Source organism: Gordionus sp. m RMFG-2023, chromosome 4, assembly GCF_954871325.1.
Source record: "Gordionus sp. m RMFG-2023 chromosome 4, tfGorSpeb1-WG-v2, whole genome shotgun sequence".
Classification (NCBI taxonomy): domain Eukaryota; kingdom Metazoa; phylum Nematomorpha; class Gordioida; order Chordodea; family Parachordodidae; genus Gordionus; species Gordionus sp. m RMFG-2023.
In genome coordinates, this window is record NC_088778.1 from 24,136,676 (window position 1) to 24,153,453 (window position 16,778).

Below are 16,778 nucleotides of genomic sequence, written 5' to 3' on the forward strand. Positions count from 1 at the left end.
CAATAAGAGTAAGCTTGTTATAAACTAAGAAGTTATAGGTGCAGGAGGTATAGAAAAAATTAAATTTCAATCATTTATTTATTGTTTTTAAAAGGATTTCAATTGAATGAAATATAATTTGAGCTTATTTGCATAGCTTTGATTCCGTGAACAGCTACTAAGTTTTACCAATTCCACCCTTAAAATTCCCGTTAATAAAAAATATCCAATTATCTAAACACATTAAAACTTCAATATCTCTTTTCAACCCTGACTATATTCCAACCCCTACACCTCAGACCCACCAATCCAATCCACTTCCTATCGCCCTTAAGGCTAAAATAGCTTCAAACAAAATAAACAGCCTTAATATCAATTCAGCCCTTCGGGTCATGACCTCTGAAGATTCCTTAGCTCCAAACAATGAGTCCACTCTAGAAGCCTTGCTTCTTAAACACCCTTCATGTGATTCAGAATTTGCCTTCTCAAGCCAAAACGATCATATAGCCCCTGGAATCAACTCTGATGAGACGATCAAAGCTGTCAGATCTTTCAAAAGAGACTCTTCTGGAGGCCTAGATGGCATTCGTGCTATTTTCATCCAAGACATTTTAAAACCTAACATATCATGCAAAGCCCTTTTGCATAACCTTACCAGGTTATTAAATTTAACTATTAATGGGCCCCTCCCACCACCTATCATTCCTATTCTCTTTGGTGCCAGCCTTATAGCCCTCAAAAAAAGGATGGAGGTATCCGCCCAATTGCTGTTGGGTTCTTCAGAAGGACTATCTCTAAGATCATTGCCTCACGAATAAAGGAATCTCTTTCTTCATTCCTGTCGCCACTTCAGCTAGGGTTTGGTGTACCTGGAGGCTCTGAAATGTCGGCCCATCTTGCTCGCATTACTCTCTCAAATAATATTCCAGACAATGTCGTTTTAGAACTTGATTTCAAAAATGCTTTCAATACAATCAAACGTCAATATTTCGTTCCCTTGTTTTGCCGCAAATATCCTCAATATTCTACATACATTCTCAACAGTTACTCTAGCCCTATTTTTTTAAAGTACAATAACAACATAATAAAATCTCAGGAGGGAATCCAACAAGGTAACCCCTTAGGCCCAGCCCTTTTTTGCATCGGGATACACAAGATAATCCTGGATATTCAATCTATATCTAACCTCACTTTAAATTCCTGGTACCTCGATGACGGTATAGTCTCAGGCAACCTCTCCACAGTCCTGTCCATTCCCCCCATCATCGAAAATCTCTCTTATATAACAGGACTATCTCTCAACCTCCCCAAATGTGAGATTTGCTTCTTAAACCCTACAACATCCATCCCTTCAGAAACCACATTCCTCGCCATCAACAGAGAAGAGATGACACATCTTGGATTACCGATAGGGGGTGAAATAGCAATCGAAACTTTTTTAAACAAATCCCTCGACAATTTATCTAATTTAAACTCACTTTTTTCCTACCCGCTCATCAATCCTTTTTTTTTAATCAAAAACTATTTTAATATACCCAAAATCCTATGCCCTGAGATCCTCACCGATCTTCAAATGCAGCCATTTGCTAGTTTCCCACGAAACCCAAATTAAAGATCTCCTAGAAAACATATTATACCTTAAATTCTCCAATTCATCTTGGCTCCAGGCCACCCTTCCAAGCAAGTCTGGTGGTATTGGTATCCGATCCCCCTTACAACTTTCCCTCTCAGCCTTTATCTCATCTCGTCTTGCTGCTCAATCTATTATCGACAATGGATCTACTCCTTCAGATACTGACCTCTCACAAACCCTCACATTTTGGGACAACAACTGCTCTCCCACCCTTAGCCGTCCCGCTTCCAGTACCCAAAAAGACTGGGATGCTCCTCTGATCGCCCGTTCCGTTGAATATCTTATTTCGAACAGGCCCTTAGAGGAAAATCCCAATAATTTGGTACTAAATGCAAACTCTGGCTACGAATGGTTGGAAGCCTTCCCCAGCGCCAATCTTGGCCTCCTCATGACTGGCGAACAGCTACGTATATCTATAGCCCTCCGCCTCGGCTGTAATGTCGTAGTTCTCTCCATCTGCATCGACTGTATTCAGCCCATTGAATCGAAGGCTTACCATCCCTTGCACTGCAAGTTCTCCCGTGGACGACAACATCGTCATAAATCTATCAATAACATCTTACTAGCCGCCCTCAAAAAAGTTAATATCCCATCTACCCTCGAACCAGTGGGTCTTTCAAACGAATACGCCTTACGCCGGATGGCATTTCTCTCATACCCAACCCTGGTAGGAAAAAAAATGAGACAGATCTCAGGGGACCCCAATGAAGGATTTTACCTTCGCCAGCAGATTTCCCTGGAAATTTGCCGGTCTAATATTTTAAGTATTCACTCTTCTCTTGGATGATATATATCCCCCCTTTTTTTAAATATATTTTTTTTTATAGTCCTTTTTAATGTCTTCGTAGATTATGTATATATTATATATTTATTTTTTTTATATTTAATTTTTAATATATCCATTTTAATATATATTTTTTAATCCTCTGTAATTTAATGATTATGAATAAATAATAAAGTTAAAAAAAATAAATATATAAATGACTAAGTAATATGTAGTGATGTTAAAAGTTACTTTTGAAACATAACTAGTTACAGTTACTAGTTACATTTTTACAAAAGTAACTAGTTATTAGTTAGTTATTTTCAAAAGTAACTAGTTACTTACTTTATACATCCTTCATATGCGCATTATTTATTTATTGAATGCATTTATTTAATATAAAAAAAATTAGGATAAACAAAGTATAACAGTTATTTAAAATAATATACAATTTATTTATATAAAAAAATATCGCAAAATTGAATATTTACATCGAATATAAAAACATTTATTTTTCATAAAAATTAGAATCTAATAAATGTTTATTTGCTTTTAACAACAAATTAATTTCAAAGTTATTATCTAGGAGACGTGCTCGTTTATCTCCAAAAATGAGCTTATCTAGACTGAATAAGCGCTCTACGGGAGCACTTGATGTTAAAACAACATTATATTTAATAAAGAGTAATTTTAATTTTGGAAAATCGTTATATAAAGAAAAAGTGTTGTTATTAGATTTGATAAAGTTTTCTATAAGTTCATTCAGAATATTTTGGCGCTTTAGGTCAAAAAATCCAACTACATCAAGTGATGTTGGTTTTGAGCATGATTCATTCGTCTGGGATTCACTTTGAGGTATTAAGGTATTTATTAAATTTAAAATTTCCTCCTTTTTTGCTTTATTCCTTTCTTGCCTAATCCAAGGCCAGTCTGTTTTAAATAAAGGGTGAAGAATTGCAGCAATGATGTTGTCATTATCATAAAGATTATTAAACCTACAACATGATATTATTAATTTATAAATAATTATTTGATTTAAGTTACCTTTTTACAATACTAGCTAATATAGTATCCTTTAGAGGTTGACAATATTAATCCCTGCACATCTGCCATACATATAAGTATTTGTGTTATTGTTGGGAACAATCAGACATTTTCACAAAATTTTAAATTAATAAATTTAATTTAAAATTAATTTATCACAACATATTAAAAATAAAATTAATTATTTGAATATATCTTTAAAAGTAACTAGTTACTATTGGCAGTTCTAAAAAATTGTAACTAGTTACCTTAACATCACTAGTAATATGTAATATATTTTTATTTCGTGAATGATGATATAATATAATAAATGATAATATTTTTTTAGGTAAAATATTTATATTTATAAAAATTTTCATTATCATATTTAAATCAGGTTATTTTGATTCTTCTTTATAATATTTAAAATTGCGATATGATTTAATCTTTGCTGTTTCATCAATAAGATATAAGACCATTTGAACTTGAAACCATACTGCAGAACAAGCCATAAGCTCATTGATTTGGATCAAGATTCAGGAATGTATCTAAAAATGGTTATTCAACCCCCACCCCCCCTCTTCCACTTTCACTACCTACACCCCCTAAACATATATTCATAACCGTTCTATGAATTGATTTAGACAGCTTTATAGAAAAATCACCATTTTTTTGTACTTTGCTGTAATCTAATTTGGATATGATATATAGAATAAATTAATTTTAGTGATATATTTAAATTTAAAAAAAGGGAGAATTTTTATCAAGAAAATAAATTGCTTTTTTAATTCAAGGTGCTCACCGAGATTCAGATGGGTATTACTGGATAGGCGGACGCGTCGACGACATGATGAACGTGAGCGGACATCTCTTAAGCACAGCGGCCGTTGAATCGGCCCTAATTCACCGCAGTCGAACATGTGACAGTAAACAAGGTATTGATAGATTCTGTTTCTCTGCTTTCTTGTATTTCTATCTTATTTTACCTTTTCATCGCTTCTTCTAAAGGCGGCATAGACAAAATAATTTGCGAGTTATTAGAAGAGGTAGCTTAATATATAAAGGGTATGGAAAGTTAATAAAAAGACAAGATAATGTAGTTTTAGGGAATTAGATGATTTTGTTAAAAGTTCTTTACTTTGGTGTGCAGAGAAACATAATAGATAAGTGTGATATAATGTCAAATAATTTTAAAGGGAGGGGGGGGGGAGATTGGTTATAATTTATAAAGAAAGAAAGAAAATATAAAGGTCTGACCCGGCCCATTAAGATTTTTAAAATGGTTTTTTGCCCTCGTAAAATAATTTGGTAGGAGTATACCGAGCCTAGAATAATTTTATATAAAGGAAAAAGATGTAAATTTTGTTTCCAATTCTAATAAATATTTTCCACATGTTCAGCCCAATCTGAAAAAATTATTTGGCTCAAGTTATCTGACCTTAGGGATTAGGTGTGGCTGCCTCTTAAAGAATATTATAAATAAGTTAGGGTAAAAGAAGAAAAAAAAGAAAAGTATTACTAAAAATCAAAAGTTGATTTTAATTTTTATAATTTTTTATTATTCATCTCATATATCCATATACTACATATTAAGATAATAATGATATCCCTGTGGCAGAAGCGGCTGTTGTTTCAATACCTCATCCGATTAAAGGCGAGTGCCTCTATTGTTTCGTTACTCTTAAGAATGTAAGTCAACATTTCATTTTCAGAAAATAATGAAAAAGAAAATATACCAATTTTTTTGGTTACTCTTAAGAATGTAAGTCAACATTTCATTTTCAGAAAATAATGAAAAAGAAAATATACCAATTTTTTTGTTTAACAGCAACTTAAAACGACCCAGCCCTTCCTCCTATTAAATTTAAATATACAGTACCCATAAAAAGAGCCCTTTGACATGGGGCGGGGCTGGTACGAATCAATTATGCCACTAAAATTTCTAGGAGGTAGCCTTTAGAGTCAACTTTATATTATTCAGTATCTCTTTCATAATTGAATTATTTTCATTAGTAGGGTCATTGGTTGAGGGGAGTCTAGAGGGCAGAGCACTGCTCATATATTTAATTTTATTATGACTTTTTTCTAACAAAATATACTATATGCTAATCTCTCTAATTGTACAATTTTGAGTTATCGTCGTTATACCCAATACAAATTATTTAAATCTTATCTAACACACACAAATTCTCATTATCAATTAAATTGACCATTTTTTAACTCTTTAAGTTTTCTCATAAAATTAATATGATGCCGTATTTGATAAATGCGTGAAATTTTTTTTAAAAAATACACAATCTCCACACATATATGAAAAAGTATCTTAATAATATATTCATGGTGGTTTCATTTTATATGACCAACTCCTTTAGAAGAAGATATAAAGCTTGAAAGGTGATTTTATATTTGCACTACCGCGACCGAAAGGGTGGAGCAAGTTTTTTTTTTAAAATTAGGATTTTAAAAAGTTTAAATGATTTTTTTAATATTCAATTTTGATTTTATTATTTGTGCTAGGGTTACTCGTTTACCGACGAACTTGTTAAAGAACTCAAAGAAACTAGTAAAAAAAATATACTATAAATATTACCCCATTTAATTCGTTTTAGAAAGAATGAAAGAAATTATTTTTTTTTTAACCTTTTGATTTTAAAACCCTCGGGTAAATCATAAATCTATAATTTTACTCGATTTAAACATTAAAAAAATCAAAGCGGTCTTGGAGTTCATTATAACTGGTTTTTATATATACTTGAAAAGAAAATTCTATAAATTTGGCTTCTATTTTTTTAACAGTCGCAGAAAAGATTGGTAGGTTTGCTATACCCGATTACATTCAGAACGCGCCCCTCCTTCCCAAGACAAGGTCCGGAAAAATTATGAGACGAATACTAAGGGCTATCGCCCAAGGAAGTGGCAAGGATAAGTTAGGCGATATTTCTACTTTAGCCGATGAAAGCGTCATCGATCAATTGATATCCAATCGTGTGGGAGAAAATCCTTGAAGAAAAATACATTAATTTGTATACTTTATAAAAAAAATTGTAATCTCGTTTGTAAAATATAACATAGTTTTTTTTATATCAAGCATAGAGACATATTTATTAAAGCTAGTGACATAAAAAAATTTAAAAAAAAATGATATAAAAATTGATGGACCAAATAACGCTTCTAACAGTATTCCAAGAAAAGTTAGCTTCTCTTGCTGGAAATTTGTAATATTATACTTACATACAATTTATAAGAGATTAGAGAACTCGAAAGCCGTATTAATTTATAATATTTTTTTTGTAAAAAGAAACGTAATTATTTTTCAATATTTTTAAAAACACAATTAATGTCTTCCTTTTAAAATTGAAATAAAATCATTCTCCTAGAAGTTATTTTTCGTTTTGATTTATTATTGTTTTTAACTTATAAAATTACACCCATTTATTTTGACAAATAAAAACATTAAACTTTTAACCTTTTGAAACCGTATTAAGTTACAAAACACACAACAATACAATAAAATAAGCGAAATATTCTGAATGTAATAAACCAAATTTGAGCTAATAATTTGTTCAGTATTTATTGTTTAAAAAAATCCCGACGTAATAACGAGGGTAGAATTTAACCCATTGGCACTGATAATAAAAAATTAGTTTATGTTCATGAAATATTTCATATGTATTTTTTTAATATTTAAATATTTACTCACTTTATTAGAATAATATGTATAATTATTCACCACATTCCTTTAAAAATGCACTAATGAATTTATAAAAAATTATATCATTTCACTCCCAATCGCATCTCAATGATAAAAAAAATTAATTACCAATTTAAATTTCTATTAATATTCATGTGATTTATCTATATTGATAATTATGGAAATATTTCTATTTTTACATAATAAAATAATAGAATCGTGTACATAAATTTTCTTTTATTAGATTGGGTGGAGGGAGGAAGGAATTAAATAAAAGATGATAACTTGATTTAATCAGTTGGCCCCTTATTTTTCCAGAATGATCATTTTATTTATTAAAACAAAATATTCTGATATCGAGAAAAGAGGAACACGGGTGACTTCGAGATTACGATAATTTTGGATTAAAAAATTCATATTATTATTTTTTAATTGTTAATTATTATAATTGAAACCTTGTATTATAAAAATCGATTAATTTACTTCTCCTATAATGTTTCCTAATTATTAAAATCAAAATATTATTAATTTAATATTTTTCATTAACAATAAGAACTATTGTTTACCCATTCAAAATATACTTTAATCATTAATTTTAATTTGAAAGGAATATATTATATTTGTAAATGCATATTGATATGAATGATATCGCTTCAGCTAACTGCATCCTGCCCGAAAATGTGAAAACGTTCAATGATCCATACAAGTCAAGTTACCGCGATTTTGAAAAAATCGTTTTCATTTCATTATGTACTTTCGGTATCTTGGGTAATGGCTTGGAAGCGTGGACAATTTGTCCTCCGGAACGGTTTTTAACAGCGCGTAAAAATAGCAAAAAAATTTCGAAGCCCTCCACAAATCAATATCTACTTGGCATGTTTTTCAAAATAAATTTCGTAAACACTCTCATGTATATAGTTTCTCCCATCATGAATTTGTTCTTGGATGGCACAAAAAATAGAATATGGGTCAGTAAAGCTTGGATAAGGTACCAAGCCGATTTTCATTTTCCGATATCCAAACCACTAGTAGCTCTTGGTGTTTTGGTTTACATAATTTATTTTAGCAATCAAACTTTGGCTATACTCAAACCTTTGTTTTACAAAAATTATTCCAATAAACACAATATTAGTTTAGTTTTGTTGTTCATTTCTTTGTACACTTTTATATGGTACATCCCAATCTATAAATGGTTCACAATAAAAACTGAAAAAATATGTAACCCTCTCGATAAACTTAACCTGAAAAATATATCATCCCAACAGATCAATAATATCACCCGTGTAATTGACACAGCGTTTAGTTTATTCATAAATAGTAAGGAATTCAAGAATGATTACGTGTATTCATACGATTGGATTTACAATAAAAAAAGCTTCCAACTTAAAACGCTAGAAAGTTCTCTTTGGAAATTTTATCAAGTGTCTAGGGAGCAATTTATCGTTGTAATACCATTTTTATGCGTAATCTATTACAAATGGAAAGCTATGAAAAAGTGCGCTCAACTTAATCCCAGCAAACCCATGCAACCGAATGAAATTTCAACACTCCATTCAATATCCAGGTCTAGAATTTCTATGACAATCATAGATGAGCCTGGATATATTAACCAAGACGCGAAGAGATGGGAGAGAAAGAGGCAACAGATTCAACAACACAAGAAAACCTTGTGGGTTATGACTTTGGAGTTCGTATTTTTGATCTTGCCAATGTCCGTGATACAGATGTCGTTAAGTAAATTGGGTGACACAGTGGGTTACGAAAATTTAGCCACGATTTACATATTCTGTAAGCTGCTTCAAGGTATATTCGTGACCTGCACTTTTTACATCAATCTCTTATTTAACAAACATTACCTACGAAAAGTTCTTGACATGTTAACTTTAGAATATCTTTTTTATAAATGTTTCTTTGCAAAATTCTTTATCATTCTAAAGTTCCATTTCAGAAGAAATTTTGTATAACATACAAAATATTTCTATAGAATTTTTCCGAGAAATATTTTCATAAAAATATATATTTGTTAATATTATGTAATTGATCTCCTACCCACCTAAAATCGCTTAAAATAATGATAAAATATTTTTTTATTTCATACGCATAGGATTTCATAAATTTGTCAATTGTTTAGAATGTAGGGAAGAGTGAATTGTTTCTACGCATAAATAATTTAGAAATAATAAGACTGATGCAACATGTAATTTAAAAAAAACTGTGTGACTATATTTCAATATCAGGTGATAAAATTTAAATTTTAACGAAATTTTGGCTGGTATTTTTAAGATGGATATTGTAGTTATATGATTTTTGATTTTTTTACATAAATATATTAAAATGAATTAAAGACAATAATTCCATATAAAATATAACTAGAATGAAAGGAAGAAAGGAATAAATGTTTAGTTTAGGATTCCATTGTTAAAATTTATATTTCGGTAAGCTAAAAGATTTATTGTGCTGATATCACATATATAACTATATAATTAAAATAGATAGTTCGATTTTATTAATTCATATATATAATTAAATGATTAAGGCACCCCTCATCTGTAAAGACATTTTTAGACACATTAAACTTTTACTACCTTGACGGCAGAGTGGTTATATTTAATGAGTAATAACTTTATATTGGTTTAATCATTACCTATATTAAAATCGCGACACTTGTTTATAAAAATATTCAAAATTTGATGAGTGCTAAAACTTATATCAATATTTATCAAAAAAATATAATATTAAATTATATGATTTCTTTTCAAAGATTGTCTAGAAATATTGATCTAAAAATTATAATACATATTTTTTAATTAACCTAATCAAAAAGCTTGGCAGAGCCATAAGGAAATCAGGAGATCCAATAGAAGGTGTTTACTTACGTCAACGTAGAGAAATTCAGATTATAAAATCTAATTTCATAGGCTTCATGAGTTAATTTAGATCTTTTCCATGTTACCTTCATTGTTTATAATTGTATTTATTTAATCTCTTCCTCAAATTAAGAAATATATATGACTATTTTTTCTCATTTATATTCGTGATTTATGTTAAAAAAAAATTTTTTTCTTCTTAAAGACTAATTTCTATATTAGATTTTTCCTGTAATTTTATAACTATTAACTAGTCCATTTATAATGTATTTATATTGTTGCGACATATTTTGATTATTAAATTAATTTCCCATTAATAAATTTATATTAACATTTAAAAAAAATAAAAGTATAAATTAAATAAATTAGAATATATAATTTGCCTTGTTGTCATCATCCGTTGCGTAAAATAAAATTTGTTTTTGAAATGAAATATACTCGGCCATATTATTAAATGAATTTGACCTAAATATTATTATTTTTAATAAAAAAGGAGTAAAATAAAATTATATCAAATATAAAGATAAATACCACAAAATAGTATCTAGACTAGAAGTCTACAATGGGCGAGTTTTTAGCCAAAAAGCCCACCCACTCGTTGTTTTTAAATTTATTTAACCCACCCACCCGCTCATAATTTTTTAAAAAAAATTTACCTGCCCGTTTTTTCATTTATTTATGAATTTTGTTTAACCCGCTCGTCCGCCTATTTTAACGGCTGACTTGGCTCTTTTCTTATTGATTTAAATGTATTTTTAATTAAACATATATAATATGCAATAATAAATAAAACTATTATTTTTAATAAATTGAAGTTTGTTCTGCTCATTTCGCCTGAAAAGTAGCAAAAATTTACCCACCTGTTACTTAAAAATTTTTTTCAACCCACCCGCCACCCGTCCAATGTTTAAAATATTTTTAAAAAAAACCGACCATGCCCATTCAAAGTATGGACAGGATTAAACTGGTGGACCAACAACAACCCGCCCAATGCAGACCTTTAATCTAGATACAGATACCTTTTAAGCTATATCTAGATACTAATAACACATTTTTGAATCTAGAATACTTTAGCAACTCTGATAAATTCGTTGTATTTAAAATATTCTAAAATGCAAAATATTTTGAAACCAAAGCAACCCACAAACGAAGTCTCAATTTGTAAACAGAACTATCAGGATTTTTTTCTAATCAATCAAAACGTTTCTTTTAGCAGATCTAAAAAATAAAAGTGTGAGGCGAATTATTTATTAACAATTTCTATTAACTTGATCAATTATTATAATATTAGTAAAGAAAAATAGATATCATTTATAAATTCAGCTCAAATGATATGAGCTCGATAGGCCAAGTTTAAAAAATTTGATTTAGGTTACGTTTCATTGTACATTCTATAACAGGTTATACTTTATTTTTATTCATTTTCTTTGTCCATTATTAAAAACGAAGATTCTATTCAGCAGACACAAAACATCTTGGCGCTTTTCTAAAAAATAAAAATCTCGAGTTGATTTCGATATTCTATTTATTACTAATATATGGTTCTTTATAAATGATAAATAAAGCATTTAGACAGATTTTTTTAAAAAGAGCTTTGAGTGCAATTACAGTATATATTATATAAGTGATGAAGAGTTTACTACTAAAGAAGCAATTGAAAAACATTTTTTATTTTTGCTAGTCAAACCAGCAAAAATAAAGATTTATAAATAAGTGAAATTTGACTTTGTCTTGAGTAAAATTTTGATTGATATTTTGCCCTGGAATCTATCATATTTTCAAATCTTTATTTGCCAAATGATTTTAATTGAATCATCAATTGCAAATGAGAGGTTGGTTATTCATGTAGTTAAAGTGCCTTTAAAAAATTTTCATATCCGAAAATCCTTTATCATTCCAAACATATTTTTCCTTTAGAAAATAGGCATGACCAACAATATAGAGATTTAGAAAATTCATATCCAGTGAGCCACTCATATTTATTGTATTTATCGATAGAAAAATTATGAATGTAAGTTTTGATTTCTTTATTCAAGTCTTGTAAAATTGGTTTCCATCTCCCCAGGCGCGTACGCAGGAATTTGGTCTGGGGGAAGGGGGGGGGATAATAAATTTTTTTGAGAAATATTATTGTTTTTTAAAAATATCAAGCATAAATTTATTAGGACTAATAACTATTCCTAATACACAATTTTAAATTAATGTGAATTATAAAAAAATTATATGTAAAGAATCACTTAAATGACCCAAAATAGAAATTTGAATTTTTTGAGCCTTTACACAAAAAGTTTCTTAGGAATAATTGTTTTTGTATGTTATATATTTACAATGTAAAATCCAATCTTCGTTGGAAATGAGCTAATTTTTCAATTATCTCATCCTTGCTTGTCTTCAAATGCCTATGAATATTCAAAAGATCCAAACCTTTCAATCTACTTTCACATGTTGTACTTCTTGGTATGTTTTTCAGAGACCTGCAGGCCCGATCCCTGGGCCGGACAGTATTTTAATTTTTTAATATACCCGGGCCGGGCCCGAAATTTTTTTAAAAAAACACCCAAGCCGGGCTGTATTTTTTAAAACAGCCTATATTTGAAATCGTTATTATTAGCTATAAAAATCAAAAATAAATATAATTTATTTAAAAAAATCCGGGCCGGGCCTGAAAATTTTATTTTCAAAAAAGCCGGGCTGAGCCTGTAAATTTAAAATAAAAAGCCGAGCGGCCTAAAAATTTTTTTAAAAAAAGCCGGGCCAGTCCTAAAAATTTTTTTAAAAAAAGCCGGGCCAGTCTTAAAATTTTTTTTAAAAAAAGCCGGGCCAGGCCTGAAAGTTTTTTTAAAAAAAGTCGGGCCAGGCCTGAAAGTTTTTTAAAAAAAACCCAGGCCGGGCCGTAGAAAATCTTTAAAAAAAATTCGGCCCGTGCCATGCAAATGGTACTTCTGCAGGCCTCTGTTATTCTTCTTAAAAAAGAGAGTGTTCTCTCATTAGTTTACTAATGGGAAGAGTTTATAAACCCTTTTAATACATTGGGAATTTAATCTAATATGTGTTTGAAATAATGCAGAGCATCCATAGCATTTTTTGGGACTATATCAACTATAGTTAATCTTATAAACATAATTATTCAGCTAGTAAGGCATCATAAGATATTTTAACATCTTCATAATAAAAATCTAACAAATATTTTTTTTTCTATCACCATCTGAAAAAGGTTGGGAAGGCTTTTGTGGAAGTAATATTTGCAGATGTAAGTGCTGCATGATATATTAAAAATTCATTTATTTTGGTTATAAATGTATCTGCATCTAAGATATACTCTTCTACTGATCCTATATTAATGTTTTAACGATGAGCTTGCCTTGTTACAAGTCGAGGGAGACAAATATTAAACACGTATAGCTCTGCTTTTGACTCAACAATAAAATATGAAATTCTTCATCAACATTAGCCCTAATTTCTTTGAGTTTTGATAAAATGCTCTCCGCTATTCTCATCTTCTTAATCAAATCAATGTCATGTTTTTGAAAGGTAATACTTAAAATAGTTGTATAATTAAATAATACATTCTAATGAGAATTAAAATTTGGAATAAGCATTGAATCCAATAATTTTCTTGCTTCTAAGGAAATATTTCTTTCAGGCCATTGTGATATTTCAGTAATAGCGAATAATTGGCTCTTCTAACTCCTTAATAGCTGTTAGTGCTTGATGGAAGAGGCTCTATCTCGTTGGACAAGGTTGCATTTTCTTTTTCCCTGTTGGACCAGAAGTTTCAAAAATAATTATTATTTGACTAGAAATTTGAAAATGGTAGATAAATATTATGCCACTAAAAATTTGAAAATAATAAGTAAATATTACGCCGGAAAACTTGAAATCGAAATTAATTGATAAAATAACTTATGAATATGATAATAAATGTAATAAAATATATATTTAATATGAGATACGAATAAATATTAACAAATATAAATTAATATAAACAATAATATTTTTGAAAAATATATCCGGCATCTGCATTTTTTGGCTTTGGGGGGGAGGGGATTTGTCCCCCCTGCCCCCCCCCCCGCTGCGTACGCCAATGCATCTCCCTCTATCAATAATTAATTTATTCACATCAAAATTTCTTAAGCTAAATGATATTTTTAATCATTTTTAATAATACAACTGCAATAGACATTTAAAATTAATTTTCTCTTTTAAAGAAAAAAATTTTTATTTAAAAGAAAAATAAAAATATAATAAAAAATTTTATCTTCCTCCTTTATTTATTAAAAAATATAAGCATTTTTTTTATTTGCTTCCCCAATGCTTATTTTTTAAACGCAAAATTTTATACAATTCATTAGCATGATTTTCTTTTTATTTATAAAATATATACGAAATTTTTTTAACTAAGTAAGATATACGAAGATTATATTTATTTAATTTCGTAATAAATTAAAAATAATTTCATAGGAAACGATACTTCCTTTGTCTATGGACGCTTAATCAATATATATATATAAAATGTTTAAATTTTGGATGTTTAAATTCATAAAAAAATGTAGAACGCGATCTTAGCTCAAGAGAATACTAAAAATATTTTTTAAAAATATTTTCTTATTGGATTAATCGAATAAATGAACATTCATTTCCTCGTCATCAAACAATGAATTTCTATAAACTCCTAGATTAAACCATAAATGCTGAATCGTATGCAATTATTATTGAAGCCTCCCCCCCCCCTCCTTTACTCCAATATCATATTTACTATAACAGCGTGCACATAAGCAGGAAATGTGGGAGGGGGTAGGAACATTTTTTTGAAGGGGGTAGACATTTAAGGAGGGTAAACTGGGGGTCGGATATATTTATTTGGTAGTTACCAATTAAATTTTTAGATGAGATAGGGCAAAATATTATTACTGTAAAAAATTAATACTTTTATTATAGACCTACAAACATCCACCTAATCTATTGAGATTTATGGTCATTATTTATCAGATAAAATTTATTATAATTTTCAGCTATATTTTAAATATAATTTAAAAGGGTTGGATATTCTATCAGCAAGCCGATATTCATGCCAAACAACATACTATAAGAATGCATTCAATGTAAATGAGAGAGTTTTTAATTTGATTCTTGAAAAAATAGACATTGAAAATTTTTTGATAGTTGGTAGTAGAATATTAAAATTTTAAGTTATTTATTTGAGAATTAGGGGGATACTACCATAATTAATAACGGTAATTAGTAAAATGATAATATCGCGCCCGACGGTTGCAAATTTTTTTTAGGATAGGTAGATATAGCCTATTGAAGGGTTTACCTCCAGTAAATATCCTGAGATATAAACAGTGACCTTATTAAATTTCTGATTAGATATTTATGTTTAAAATATTTCCTATTAAAATTTAATATCTTTATCATATGTATATCTGTGAAGGTGGCCGAATGATTGGAAGCACTAATCCTAAAATCGGGGTTTGTGCTTTATTAGTATGTGCGTATTACGAGTACGACCAGTAAAGTCGCTACATATTGTTGTTGTTAAAAGCTAATTTTAAAAGTAGCGAACTATCCCTAAAGCTAACGTTTTCAAAAAAGTATCGCACTATCGTTATCGCTTTAAAAAAATAGCTAAGGCTACTTTTCACGCTATTTTGAAATTTAAAAATAATTTTACGTATCATCTATTTCCACAAATAAAAACTGTGACTTAAATTTCAAATATTATATTATTTATTTATTTTTTATTGTATCTCAATAATTATAACATTTCCATACTGTCATCCCCAGGTCTAGAAAAAGTATAAGTTATGACTAAATAATCGTTCAACACTAACACGCAGCAGTATTAAATTTAATATATATATTTTTTTCATCAAAAATATTCATTCGAGTTTTTTTGTATTTAAAAAAATAGGGCTAAAGGATTTTCAATACTATTGAATCAATAGTATTATATCAAAAATATCAACTTTAGTGGGTGGCGTTTTTAATCTGGCATTTGTTAGTCTAAAAATATAGTAATTGTTGGAATAAAAATTATGTATGGGATAAGTGGATGATATGTTTGCCAACTTGCCAAGTAACACCCTTCAACTTTTTATCTATTGGATAAATTTCACTCAAAATTGGTTAATGTGAAAGGATTAAAATAAGTATTTAACATGTTTTGGTAAATTGTTATATATATAAAAAGATGCAGGGTTAATTTCTAGCACGCTTAATATCCATATAATAATATATAAAATATTATCATTAAATAGATGAGACTGAGAATAAAATAAAATTTTAATATAATTATTAATTATTAATTATAATTTTTAATTTGTAATATCATCTTTGAATAATATCTTATTTTAAAGATTAAGAAATGGGCTACACATTGATATATTACTTATAAATCATTCCTCTTTGAAAGCTACTAGTCTTGATTAAAAAAGATATTCACGAAAACATCATATTAGCAATGACGAGAATATTCCCCCCCCCCCAACCCAACCCCCTACCCACATCCCTAATAGTTACGCGCCGCCTGATATCATATATGATAATTATTATGTCATTGAGATTTATTTTAATGATTATAATAAACTAAACCCATTATTATAAAATGAAAAACGATTAAAGAAAATAAATGGTCTATATTTATCTTAACATTTTTATTGTTATTTCATTTTAATATAGAAATATTAAAAAATTTAAAAATTTGCAAGATTTTATATCAATATAAGCCTAAGTTAGAATTACGAGAATAGAAAATGTTGCCCTTCTTGCTCCTCAAATTAATGCTAAAACAAAATACAAAAATTACATTAAAGACAAAAT

General features: G+C 28.9%; 1 protein-coding gene across 2 annotated transcripts in view; it reads left to right on the top strand.

Moving 5' to 3' along the window:
* The window catches only part of LOC135929032 (acetyl-coenzyme A synthetase-like), a 32,025-nt gene extending 24,818 nt beyond the window's left edge, over nt 1-7,207 (top strand). The window contains exons 15-18 of one of the 2 annotated variants that reach the window (XM_065465523.1): nt 4,193-4,333; nt 4,993-5,087; nt 5,916-5,961; nt 6,195-7,207. In XM_065465523.1, the coding sequence (XP_065321595.1) occupies nt 4,193-4,333; nt 4,993-5,087; nt 5,916-5,961; nt 6,195-6,403 (491 nt within the window). In that variant the 3' untranslated portion in view covers nt 6,404-7,207. The remainder of the gene's footprint in view (nt 1-4,192; nt 4,334-4,992; nt 5,088-5,915; nt 5,962-6,194) is intronic. The other variant, XM_065465522.1, reaches the window with a different exon arrangement.
* Nucleotides 7,208-16,778: the final 9,571 nt, after the last annotated feature.